The sequence below is a fragment of the Cucumis melo genome, chromosome 11 (genome assembly GCF_025177605.1).
Source record: "Cucumis melo cultivar AY chromosome 11, USDA_Cmelo_AY_1.0, whole genome shotgun sequence".
Lineage (NCBI taxonomy): Eukaryota > Viridiplantae > Streptophyta > Magnoliopsida > Cucurbitales > Cucurbitaceae > Cucumis > Cucumis melo.
The window spans coordinates 18,536,446-18,549,730 of record NC_066867.1 but is presented as its reverse complement, the minus strand read 5'-3'; the positions used below and the strand labels follow the sequence as shown (position 1 = coordinate 18,549,730).

At 34.5% G+C, this 13,285-nt stretch overlaps 2 protein-coding genes and 1 long non-coding RNA gene across 4 annotated transcripts; 1 reads left to right on the top strand and 2 right to left on the bottom strand.

The window, feature by feature from the left end:
- The first annotated feature begins 981 nt into the window (after nt 1–981).
- LOC103490518 (expansin-B3) lies at nt 982–3,043 on the top strand. Its single transcript, XM_008450061.2, has 4 exons — nt 982–1,327; nt 1,556–1,862; nt 1,991–2,120; nt 2,390–3,043. Exons 1-4 carry the CDS (start codon nt 1,153–1,155, stop codon nt 2,585–2,587), a joined length of 810 nt encoding a protein of 269 aa, XP_008448283.2. The 5' UTR covers nt 982–1,152; the 3' UTR covers nt 2,588–3,043.
- Nucleotides 3,044–3,729: 686 nt separating this feature from the next.
- On the bottom strand, nt 3,730–6,468 carry LOC103490517 (clathrin light chain 1). Of its 2 annotated transcripts, XM_051091517.1 has the most exons (5): nt 5,882–6,217; nt 5,341–5,419; nt 4,734–4,887; nt 4,022–4,629; nt 3,730–3,943 (listed from the first exon to the last, which is right to left on the bottom strand). In XM_051091517.1, the coding sequence occupies exons 1-5, from the start codon at nt 6,201–6,203 to the stop codon at nt 3,937–3,939; spliced, it is 1,170 nt and encodes a 389-aa protein (XP_050947474.1). In that variant the 5' UTR covers nt 6,204–6,217; the 3' UTR covers nt 3,730–3,936. The 2 variants fall into 2 exon arrangements, with proteins under 2 accessions (XP_050947474.1, XP_008448281.2); XM_008450059.3 differs by lacking the exon at nt 5,341–5,419 and having other exon boundaries at nt 5,882–6,468.
- Nucleotides 6,469–11,446: 4,978 nt separating this feature from the next.
- Nucleotides 11,447–12,808, bottom strand: LOC127151659 (uncharacterized). Its single transcript, XR_007824715.1, has 3 exons — nt 12,715–12,808; nt 12,548–12,636; nt 11,447–12,435 (listed from the first exon to the last, which is right to left on the bottom strand). It is a non-coding gene; the product is annotated as an uncharacterized LOC127151659 (long non-coding RNA).
- Between the last annotated feature and the right edge of the window lie 477 nt (nt 12,809–13,285).

Here is a 13,285-nt window from a genome sequence, read left to right as displayed (position 1 = left end):
AAATAATTTGTCAAGTTGAGCTCTAACTTATTTGATATTTCCACAGTCCACCTACTTCTCTCTAAAAATGGAAGGTTCAATTATGTCCGTACAATTGTTTACTAAGAAAACAAAATTCAATTTATTATTTACTCCTTTTTATTTCATTAATTTTTTTTTTTTTTTTGAGTTGAACATAATTCGTAGGAATACAAATTTAAACTTCTCCTCTTGGACAATAATATAATTTCTTACTCATGCATCCATCATTCTGGTTGATTATGCCACTATGCTTCATCTAGAAAAGAAATACTGATAATTACAAAAATAAAACTGGCTTTCAATTATAATAATTTGGGTATAGAAAAAGAGAGAGAATGATGAAAACCTCCCAGAAAATTTTAGAACTTAAAAATTATAATAATATTGTTTGCATTAATAGACAAAACACAATATTTAATATTTAGCTATTTATTGTGTTACGTGAGTTGACTTGGTGGGGGAGAAAATTGGTATATAATAGTTGTTACAATAGGGAAGGAGAGAAATGGAAGAATAAAGAAGAGTAGTATATAGAAAAATGAGGATATCTAAGTTGAGTTCAGATGAATAATAGAGCAATCGGCATTAAAGCTTTAATAAAAGTTTGATGATATTTTAGGAATATAAGGTATCATAAAAAGTTTTGAAAATAGAAAAATATTTTAGAAAGAATGTGAGTGATGCATGCAAAAGTAGTGTGAAGGGGATAATTTGAAAGTGAAGTAAAAAATTAGAGGAAGAAAGCAATAATTTTTATATGATAAATATAATTAATTAAATGGTTAGGGGATGCGGCGTGATTAAGGGTAGAAAATACGAATTTGTTAGAGGGGGCAGCCCCGTAAGGGGAGTAAGCGAGATTATCGCCTCAACAACCGTGGCTCCCACAAACGAAGACCATCTTGTAATTAAAGTAAATATCAGTGGTCCTTTTGATAACCCCCCCTGTTATACTTTTTATTCATTTATTTATTTACTTAACGGCCGGCCCCCTTCCAGAGAGCTCCAACAAAAACCGTCGCTCACGCACTTAACCATCGTCTCACTCAACTGTTTTTTCTCCATCTCCCTGCTCGCCCTAACCTCACTTTGTCGGCGGGATAACCGCTGTCGTCCCCTCCCCCCTCCCAAATGCTGCTCTTCCTTCACCACTGTAGTTTCCGGCTCATTACAGCTTTGTTCTCTGCTGCAGCTTTGCTCCAGTGGTCCACGGCGGCGGCTCAGCTCCAACACCGTCTGCCGGATCTACATTGGCTTCCAGCCACTGCCACTTGGTACGGAAGCCCCGAGGGAGACGGTAGCGACGGTACGCCGGTTCCATTTCCCTACATTTTCTTTGTTAGGGTCTGTAAGATTTATGGGTCTGCTCTGTTTCTTTTTAAATACTATCTCCAACTTTTGCTTAAAAATGTGGGTGTACAAGGGTTTCAATTAACTTACCCACTTCATAAATCACTTAAACCCACCCCTAATTTCACTTTTTATTAGTTCTTTGCTGCTAGAAATTAAGGGATCTGACAATGTGAAGTCACAGGTGGAGCATGTGGGTATGGTAATTTAGTGGATGTGAAACCTTTAAAGGCTAGAGTTGGGGCTGTGAGTCCAATTTTGTTCAGAAATGGTGAGGGTTGTGGAGCTTGTTACAAAGTGAAGTGTTTAGACCACAACATTTGCTCTAGACGAGCAGTGACTATAATCGTCACCGACGAGTGCCCAGGTGGGTATTGTTCCAATGGCAATACTCACTTCGATCTCAGCGGCGCCGCCTTTGGCCGTATGGCCATTGCCGGAGAAGGTGGGCAGCTCAGGAACCGAGGGGAAATCCCAGTAATTTACCGACGGTAGAAATTCGTCACAACTCTGTTTTTTTTTCTTCTTTTTGTCACATTATGATTTGTTTGTTTCTTTTCTATTTATCCATCGCTGCTTTGTATTTTGTCGCTTATTTTTAGTTGCCCTAAATGTACAGAACTCCGTGTAAGTACCCAGGCAAGAACATTGCCTTCCATGTCAACGAAGGCTCGACAGATTACTGGCTCTCACTGTTGGTTGAATTCGAGGATGGGGATGGAGACATCGGTGCAATGCAAATAAAAGAAGTAAGAAGAACACCCTTTACTCATGTAAAGCATAATATTCCATCGGTTAAATTACAATAATTTAAGATGTGAAAAGATAGAAAAAGCTGGTACTTAATTACACGTTGAAAGTTGAATATCCGAGCGGAAGAATCTTTGAAAAAGAAGTATCTTTATTAGAAGAAAAAGCGTGGATTTTTCCCACATGATTATAAAAAATTCTCATTCATATTGACAAAAGGGAGGGGTTTTGAATACTAGTGATATGAGTTAATATTTGTGTTTGGCAGAAAAATTCAGGGGAGTGGCTGGATATGAACCATCTATGGGGAGCAAATTGGTGCGTAATTGGTGGGCCATTAAAGGGCCCATTCTCAGTGAGATTAACAACATTATCTACAGGAAGAGCTCTCTCAGCAAGAGATATAATCCCAAGGAATTGGTCTCCAAAAGCCACTTACACTTCCCGCCTTAATTTCTTCACTTAATGAAAAAGAGAAAATAGCAGCAGTTTTTTTTTTCTTTTTTTGTTTTTTTTTTTTGGAGGTTTGAGAAAAGAAAAGGCATATTACGAAGAAAAGCATATTTAGTTGCTTTTTGTTGTATGCCTAAAGGGGAAGGGGAGGGGAAGTGTTAGTAGAAAAAGTAGCCGTTATCCGTTATCTTTAGTAGAAAAAAGTGACCGTTGGAGTGCGAAATAGCATCCAATGAATGAGTTGAGTGAGTGTGGTGTGGTGTGGTGTGGTGTGGTGTGTGTGGAATATTGAGAATATTGATATAGCAGCCCAGCCCTCTCCAAAAGTGGAGAGAGAGCGTGGGGGTGTGTTGAAGTGTGTTATTTAATTATCAACTTGTCTCTTTACTTTGTTTAATCTAACTTTTGGACTCTTAGTCAAACTATGCTCAATTAAATAGAGAGGCCCATACAGCTGGATTTCAGATCAGGTCCTTGGTTACAGTGTTCATTGCTTTTAGTTGTTTAATTTTGGTGTTGTATTTCTATTGTATCCTCAAATCTCACTTTTTTAACATTATAGTTCACACAAGGCGTTCCACAGTCCGACTTTACATCATGAAACATTTTTAAATAACTTTATGAAACATAGATATTGTTTCAGACAAAGGCACTGCGCTTGATGGCCTATCAACTAATAACTTGCTAGCTTATGGCCCATCACCTAATAAATTGCTACTTATTGGCTTGGCCTTGTATTACATTATAGTTCTTTATAATCCTAGGTGGTGGCTTCATATCTTTAATACAATTAGTTAATGTAAACTTAGTCTTACCTGACTTTCTTTTCATTTGGATTCTTAATCCCATATGTTACTTTCAATCCAACTAATAACCAACGATTATGTGTGTTGTATCATACATATACATAAAATTGTCATGCTTGAATATGATGCACTCATCACTATGTACATAGATGAGTGCAACCAAAATAAATCATTCTCCTTTCTTCCATCCTTAGAAAGTTAAACCCAGGTTGGTTGAACTCCCGGTTGTGTTAAAACGCGAGAATAAATAAATGGCACTATTCTATTCCTAGTGATTGGTTCAATAACCATTACTACTACTTTGTGAATATTCCCTGGCATAATTATGTGTGACAAATAACATGAGCTGTTCTACTACAACTTTGCAAGTCTGTATTATTAACTTTTCTATCATCTGTAACAAAAGGAGTATATAAGTAAGAGAAGCTCAGTCTCGAAGAGATGATAATAAAATTCAATGACAAATTGGCCTAAATTCTAAGTCTCAACAAGAGAGCTGTCAAATCCCACGCTGCAGGGAATGCAATGCAGCATGGCCATAACGAAAGCTTCCTCCTTATTCCCTGTGATAAATTGTGAACAGAGAAAAACAATCATTCAGTTACAATAAAACATAAGATGAAGTATTAATAATTTCTTACTCTGCAGAAGGTGACACCAACGGAACTGCTTGTTCGGAATCAGCCACAGGAGGAGGAGGAGCCTCAACCTCTATTATGGGTTGATCGGGAGTACCATTGGCATCCATATTTATAGCTGGAGAAGTAGGTGTGAGAACTGCAGCTGGGGAAGAAGCTTTCTTCTCATCAACTTCCTTCCCTTCTTCCTTAGCATCTTTGGTTCCTGTCCCTACCGTTGCTTCATTTCCACCTTTGTCCTCCTTCCCTTCCTTTGTATCTTTTCCATCCTTGCTATCTTTTTCCTTGCTATCCTTTCCATCCTTGCCATCTTCTCCATCTTTGCCATCTTTGCCATCCTTGTTATCTTTGGCCAGTTTGGGCGGAGGAGGCATCATATGAGGTGGAGGAGTCTGCTTCAACTTCAACAAAATCTGCCTCATTCGTGACAGATCGGTCGGTTTTCCAGGTTTTGGACCCTGAACGACCACTATTGAAGGCTTGTTGTCAGGATCTTTCTTTCCTCTTCTCTTCTCAATATTAGGTACCTCTCGCGGGATGATCTCTGCAATTGCTTTCCAGTAATGTTTGTCAGCTTCTTTGTGGAATCTTTCCTGGTTAGCATAGTAAAGCTGCAAAAGATTTGAAAAATAAATAACAATACATAGCAAGAAGACATTGATAGGATGCAGGGTAAAGAAGATCAATGTATACACAATGCTTTCAGAGGTTTCACCTTCTCTCTTTCTCTATTGTGAGCCTTATTTGTTTCACAATTGACCCTCCTTTTCTCATAAAAGGATGCTTTATACTCTTCAGCTTCATTAATTATTTGATTCCTCATCTCCTTTTCTTTCTTCTCTTTCTCCTCAAGATCTATGGCATTTTGACTGCACTATAAAGTTTTCAGATTAATAGCAAATAGCTAAGAACAGATTAAAAAAATGAGAGAAAATGATTTCTCTTGAAATTAAGAGAAATTTGGTTCCAAAACAATTCCCGTTCCACCTCACTTAACTTAGATTTTGCAACAAGACAGAAAAACTCAAAATAATCACAGCCTAACCTTTACAATTAGCCAAGGATTAAAAGAAATTCCAAGACCATGGAACCTGGGTAACCATTACGAACCCGCAACTTGAAAATTGAAACTACTGTGGCACATGAAGCCAGCTAACAAAAATGATGCATAATAGAGATGAGAGTTTTGCACAGTATCAAACTTCCCAATGAATCAGCTAAAAACTTCTTCAAGCAGACAGAATTAAGCTTATCCCTTTTTTCTGTTCCCATAGATATATTACATAAAATACTGTAATAAACTTGTATATAATTGGTCTTACTAATATGTTGGACGTTTATGCAAACACGTGATGTTAGGACAAATCTGCCACCAATATTTGTCTTGTACCAGGCACAGGACTACAATATTTGAACATTCCATTATCAGACAGAAGTAAGTTACAATAAACAAATACACCAACACATTTAATGTCAGATATATCGCAACAAATGACTAACTGTTCATAGTTCCTTCCAAAAATTCATCCAGTAATGGAATCCATCGGTGAAAAGCCACAATAAACACGATCTATATAGATCATGAGACTACGCACGCATGGGATTAGCGGGTTGTGAAAGTTAGCAACAAAGAAGATTTGAACCACCGTTTGCGCTAACAATTTAGGCTATTGGGTAAACTTTTTTCTGTCACTATGAAGAGAATGGAAAATCTCAAGAGCTTCCATTTCAATCTCCAGCACAAAAATGAACCCATCAAGGAAACATTTCAATCCTTCCCAAAATGATAAAATCACAGATCTAAAACCAATCCAATCTCTCAAGAAGAAACAAAGAATAACGGTAATAAAAAAAAAAACGTACCGTCGCCATTCGCGTCGAGCATTGCCTTCCTCCCGCATTTCACTGGGGTCGGGGAGAACCGGTCCATCAGAGACAAAAAGACCACCATCGTCAAAACCACCACCACCACCAACGGCGGCAGCGGCGGCATTGTCATGGTCTGCATCAGCGTCAACAGAATCAAAGGGAGATACATAGTCAGGATTAGGATTAGAAACTCCAAAATCGTAAGCGTCAGACAAATTGGGAGTAGTGGTGTTTCCAGGAGTGTGGATATCGGAAATGACGTCGTCTTCGAAAAAGGAAGGGGGAGCTTGAGGTTGCTGCTCGGCGGGGGAAACATCGTGGGAGGGAGAGAAAGGGGTGGAAGAGTCGTATGGTTGAGAGGGGAGACGAGAGTCATATCCCATGTAGCCATCATCATCAAAGGGTTGCGCTGTAGGGGAATGGTGGTGGTGTTGTTGTTCGTGCTCTTCGTTGGTGAAGGCGTCGAAGGAAGCCATTGTTGAGAAATTTGGTTGTCTCCCTCCGTGAATTGGAAAGTTCCTGAGTTTGTTGAGGTTTAGGGAGTTGTTGGGGTGACGATGAACGCAGTGTTCGGATCGAGAAACAGTAATCAGGAAAATAATGGCATAATAAATAGTGAAACAGAGATTAATTCCACGTTTTTCATTGTCTTTTTGACACGTGTAGGCATTTGAATATATTTGACAAAGGGTAGCCCAATTCCATTTCTATTCCAAAACGACAAGTCGGTCCTTCCAATCACAGGATATATCCGTAAAAATACTAATACTATCTCTAATTTATTTCTTTTTAAAGTAAAAAACAATTTAACTAGGGAAATTGTATAGGGTGGTAAAATAGTTTAGGTATTTTGCAAAAATGTCTTTAAGGTTTGTGATTTTGCAAATATAGCAAAAATAATCAAATTCAGACTTTTATATTTTTTTTAATTCCAATTGTACCCTATTTTCCTTTTGGAGCATCTTAGTTTCCAATCTCGATGATCTTTGTGGAAAGTGTATACGTTGTCGTTTCCATCTCTGGTGATCCTTGCGGGAAGTCGAACTAGAAGACTTCGATAGCTAAAGAAGGCGAAACAGATCCTCACTAGAATAACTATTTGATGAAGTTGACAATCGATGAGGCTGTAGCCATTTCTTTGGCGATTAATTTTTTCAGATTGTTGGCTGGTCATAATGTGCTAGCGTCTGAATTTGATGTTCTAAATGATGTGCCATTGAAGGAAACCACATGTGGTGGACGACGCTGGAGTTCTTAGTTGGGTTACGAAGTCGAAATTGAAGAGGTTGTTAACAAATTTGGAGATAAGGAAAAATTTTCATATTGATTTCGTCATTGTAAGTTGTTTTCTTTTATCTCCTTTCAAATTCTAGAGAGAGAAACTGAATTCTTGAGGTTTGAAAAAGTTGTTGAGTCTTGAATGTTCACTTTACTCTACTGTGATCCCAAGTGTAGAACTATTTTCTTGAAGAGTATCCTTTACGGTGGAATAATTCTAATTTAGAAGAATTTGTTGATGAACTTGGTGGATGTTTATGAAGTTTTGAAAATGTATATAATGTCCATTATTAAAAAGTAGGCATCATTTTGTGATGACTTGTTTAAAATGAAGGTCATCAGAAGATTTGTAATGTCTTGATTTACCTTAATTAGCTATTCTAAGATGATCTTGGTTTGAGTTTGGAAAGAAATACCCTAATTTTGTATATCAAAGTTGCGATCTTCTTTTATTATATGTATTAGTTGATTAATACACTTATTAAATGCCTTTTATTTTTTCAAAATTGTTGCAGTTCACTATAGTTATGGTTAAGCTTGTAGTAATTGTTTTTCATAGTGGTCAATGAGATGAGCAACATTGCTATGTAGATTACAAAACAAATTGTGTTTGGTTAATGGAGTGATCATCATTTGATTCTTTTGTGAACTTGATATATATTGAAATTCAGGTTGAGTCATGTATTGAACTTTTAGTTTTAATTTGTTGTCTATAGGTAGTAATTATGTTCAACATGTTCGATTGTAAACATACCATAACAATTGTATCAACAATACATAAAGTATATCATGTTTAGTGCATCGAGTGTATTTCATTGATTGAGTGTATCAATAGTTTAACAAGCGTATCAACAACATATCAAGTGTTTTAAATTAATATGTATCAATAAAGTTTAGCAAGTGATTAAGTGTATTAAATCTGTCAAGTGTATCGGCAAATCATAACAAGTATATCAACAATATATAAATTGTATCATGTTTAGTGCATCAAGTGTATTTAATTGATTAAGTGTATCAACAACTGAACAAGTATATCAACAACATATCAAGTGTGTCAAACTAATAATATGTATTAGTGAAGTATTAAAGAGTAAAAAAAAAGTGTATAAGCAGTACATCAGTGAAACAAATCAGGTGTATCAATGGTAAATATTGGTGTATTAACCGTATATATTGGTATCAGTAATTACCTTAAATTTTGGGGAAGAAAAAAACGTGAAATGACTGAAGGGTAGCTTTGTAATTTCGTATTTTTAAAATGTAGGCTGAGCTTCAATTTTGCTATTTTTGAAAATGTGAAAATAATGTGCTATGAGTCTAATTTATGATACTATAATTGCCATATTTGCAAGAGCCCCATTAAATTATCTATTTAAATATGATTAATTTGTGTAAATCTAACGAAACATGAAAATATTTAGGGTTAGTGTAACAAAAAAAAAAAAAAAAAACAAAAGTCCATGAAGCTGTACAATATTTTAATAATTTCAAGATCTGACCTTCAATATTGCAGACGATTCGTCGTTGATCTTTTTTCTTCTTTTTTGCGATTTATTCGTCTTCTCTTCCGGATTTCTTCAGTTCCTCTCCCAAATTTTCTTTCTTATATTTTAAAACAATTTATTCTTTTGTTTAAATCTTCTATTTCATCATACATTTTTGGGCAAGATTCTTTAAAGCTACTTCGTCTTCCTTATATATTCAAGAATATTAAGATTGTTTAAATATCACGGTGACATGATTTAAACGATCGTTTATTGTTAACAACACGATCATTTACCATAGTCAATATGACCATTTAGATTTGAAGCCATTTTCTCGTCGTTTAAAAAGAACATGATAGTATGGATATGATCTAAACGATCGTTTACAATAGTCAACACGATCATTTAGCATGTTCAACACGAACATTTAAATTTGAAGATCTTTTACCATTTTTTAAAAAGAACTACATGATCGTGTGGATATGATCTAAACGATCATTTACCATAGTTAATACAATTGTTTACCATGGTTAATGCTTGGTATGTTTTCGAACTCAGTGTGCTTAGTGTAGTGTTGTATGTTGTGCATCTTATTCTATGCGATGAGACATGGTAATGACATGATGTATGCTCTTTATGTCTCGCATTACCATGTAATTACTCAATTTCACAAAAATAAAATATTTGTAAACTTCCAAAAATTTTAATAACGTCCTTAAATTTTAAAAATAAATTAAGAAAGAAAGTAATGAAAAAGTTAGATCGATTCCCTTCATTTCTAAAATAAAAGTTAAAGAAAAGTCATCAGCTAGTATAGAAATGTAAATTGCTCATCTATATCCCATTTCACCTTCATCTCTTCCTCTAAGGTTTAACGCGATTCTCTATTTTCATTTCTACAAGGCCCTCTTTAGTTGGGTACAGATTAAGACTTTGTTGATCATTCTTGTAATTCTAATTTATTTTTATTTGTAGTGACTAGCTAGTTAAGAAAGTTATTCCTAACCATTGAATGTAATTATTTCTTTATCACTCCTCTTTTTTACTTTGCAATTTATTGTTTCAGTTTTGATATGCAGATTTTGTAAATTTCTGGAGGTTTTATGTTTTAACTTATAGTTTTTTAGATTTTGTTTGGTATGTTCTAGAGACAATTGAGGTATTGAACAAATTATATAAAAAAAATTAAATAAAGTTTAATTATGAGCGGTTTCCAAAAAAGAATTCGCACATTCACATAACTTCAAAAAAAAAAAAAAATGAACTATACAAACCATTAGTTAGATGATTTTTTAAAAAACTTTTTTCAATAGGTTAAAGGATATTAATGTGTATAAACCCCAAATCTAAGAGAAACTTAAGTTTTTTTTGAACAACTTGGAAGATTAAATGTTGTTTAGAGATAAGATTATAAAAGGAGTTCAAAAGTGTCATCGAAGGTATTTCACGATTAATGAGAATGAGGAAGTTTGACTAAGTGTTAATTAGGAATTGAAGGTAAACGATTGTGCAAGATGTTGGAGATCATATAGAAAGTTAAATGATCACTAGTACAAAATTGTACTTTAATGTCAGTTTAAAACCGACATTAAAGGCCTTTAGTGTTGGTTGGCAACCAAGATCTATGACAGTGTTATTAAAGTCCTTTAGTGTCAGTTGGGCTTTGATGTCGATTTAAAACCGACATTAAAGAGGTACGATGTCGGTTTTAAACTGACATTGTCATAGATCCCCAATAATGTTAGTTTAAACCCGATATTAAAGAGTCTTGTCTTTGCAATCCATTTTTACAAATTTATTTTTATTAAATTGTTGCATTATTGTTCATTTTTTTTATGACGCTAAATAGTTAAAAACCAAAATTATTTGTCTAGAGTTATGTCAACAATGTTTTTTTAGAAACTATGATATTTCTCTTTTACTTGTATATATACAAAATGAAATCCTAACATTGTGTATGTTTATATATACAATTTGGCTCCAAACACAAAAATAATGAGAAGTTTAACTATTACATTGATCATCCTTTGCAAATAAAGAAAAAAAATATATTATAAAAGTAATAACAAAAGCTGCAACCAATAACAAGCTAGGATGCTCCACAAAATGACCAACTTCAAGATCTTGACCTAAGATAAGGGGTTGACTAATTGTATTTAGTTGTAGCCATTTCTTCTCTATTGCAGTTATTCGTTTAGTGATCATAGCTCCCTATGAAAGACATCAAGATAAGCTGACATCCACCATAAACAGTCAAATTTAAGCAAATATATAGCAACATGTTTTAGCATAGAAATTTAGCTACCTGTTTAGATAGACGGTGTGATCAAATCGCCATTATGACCTACAAAACAATTGGCATTGTGATGGGAATTCCTCCAATTAGGAGGACCAACCAATGTTCTACCACTCACGAAATCCATATAAAATTAAATAACTAGACTCTATTTAAGATGGTAGAATAAGTCAATAAGCATTTGACTTCATACCGTTAGCCACAAGGAAACAAACCCCAAAATGGATGGAATTGTGTTGGCCAATCGATCAATCATCTAGCAGAACATAAAACTTAGAACTAGAAGAGAAAGTTTGTCAAGGGAAAGCAGTAATAATATTGCTCCTCTAACAACCAAAGACTGATTCTAGCTTTAGAATATAAGACAAATATATTCAATCGAGACTAACAATTTAACCTGGTTTACTGTCCTGATATTCGGTACAAATGTTAGGATGATAAATAAAGTTAAAATTATTGATGTTCAAAGCAGAAATCTCATAATAGATCAATAATGTCACAATGATAAACTCTAAAGATTAGTATAAAGCTCATATATTTGGCAATCGGCACATTAAAATATAATAATAGTCTATCGAGCATGCATAGCACTAGACCTCGATAGTTTATATACTTCACTACTTGTTAAGAAAAACAAAACCCCTGGCCAGGAAACATAAATTCCTACAATTTCTTATTTGGTAAAAATTAATATTATTAAAGAAATCAGATCATATATTTAGCTACATATCACTCACACAATCTGAGTTGAAACAAATGGGTAAACAGAAATCTCATCAAGGATCAACTTGTTTAAATTAACATGGATCATAATTAATATAGAAGATTAAGTAATGAGCATCTTTATAGGGAACTAAGATGTGATGAGAATTTAGGAATATAGGAAATTAACATAAAGTACGTGTTTTACACAAAAGGCAAATAACACTATATATGATCAGTACAGTGTCAGCTAACCTACTTCATAAGCTCTAAATGAAAATTTCTACACTTGTGCAATTTTCATTGGTGTCAAACATTTATCTTTCACCACCAGAACAAGGCAAGAATTATAAAGACAACAATAAAACAATTTGACCATGCTGACCTAACTGAAGGTTTTTTAGTACCTTATCAGCATGCTGACCTAGAGTTGAGGGTTGCAAAAATGGTGACAACCATGACCTCCATGAAAGGTGTTGAATGCAAACAAGATATTCTTAACATTGTGAGTGATGATGCAACCTTCTATATAAACAAGACCATCAAAAGAGATGACAACAAAGAATAATAATTGGGTCTTGAGCTAACTCAAAGCAAATATTGCATTCAAAATCATTAGTATAATTATTGGTAGTGTCACTATTAGTAGAGCAATTCTAACATTTCAAATGTAAATATTAGCACCTGTGCATGCAACTTGTCTTGTGACGTGTGAGACAATTCTAACCCAATATCTACAATAGCAGCCATATCTTCCAATGATACTTTTGCTCTTGGCTTTAATAAAACTGCATGATAAGCATTAAAGTAGTTACATTCATGATTCAAGACAATGTTGTAGCAATCTTCTAAAGAAATCTTCTTGTCTTTGGCAAGTCTAGCCTTATCCTCTTTCCCAACCTTAACCGCTGATATATACTAGTAGCAGGATTCTTGATTATCTCAACTAGATGCTGTAAAGGCTTGAAAGATCCAGGTTTTGCAGCAACCTAGCAATTAAATGACAAAGAGGCTTTAGAAAAGTACCAAGAAAGAGTCCTTCAGTAACTCTCATACAACATAAAAACCTTAGCTAATTCATCAACAAAATTGTGAAGTTCTGAAATTACACTCGATTCATCCACAACCAAGGTTTGGAGGAGGGATATAGCAAACTCTGTCGCAACCTCTAAAAAATTGCTTAAATGGTCAGTTTATACTAACACCAAAAAAATAATAATAAAAAAAATAAAAGAAACATTAATGAAATCAACATGTTCACTTACTATTCCTACCTCCATCAATTAGTTTCGCAATATGAACATTGTACTCTACGAGGTTTAATAATTCACTGTGAATAAGGCCAAGAGTGATGTCCTTGTTGTACTTTCGTTCTTCGTCAAAGTAAATCACCTGTAAACAATAAAGTTGTAGATGACATGACATTTCAAAGACTGACTTTAAAAACTAATCATTTTTTAGGGTCGAAACTAAGAGTTAGAAACTAGATAGACCTCCTAAATAAATTTTAGTGCATGAAGAATTTGGAATATAAGTATACACACATATATACATACATACACACACATATCCACATTATGTAGAGCATCGGTAGGTTGTTCCACATATAAATAACCCTCGGACCAGGTGGAAAATTAT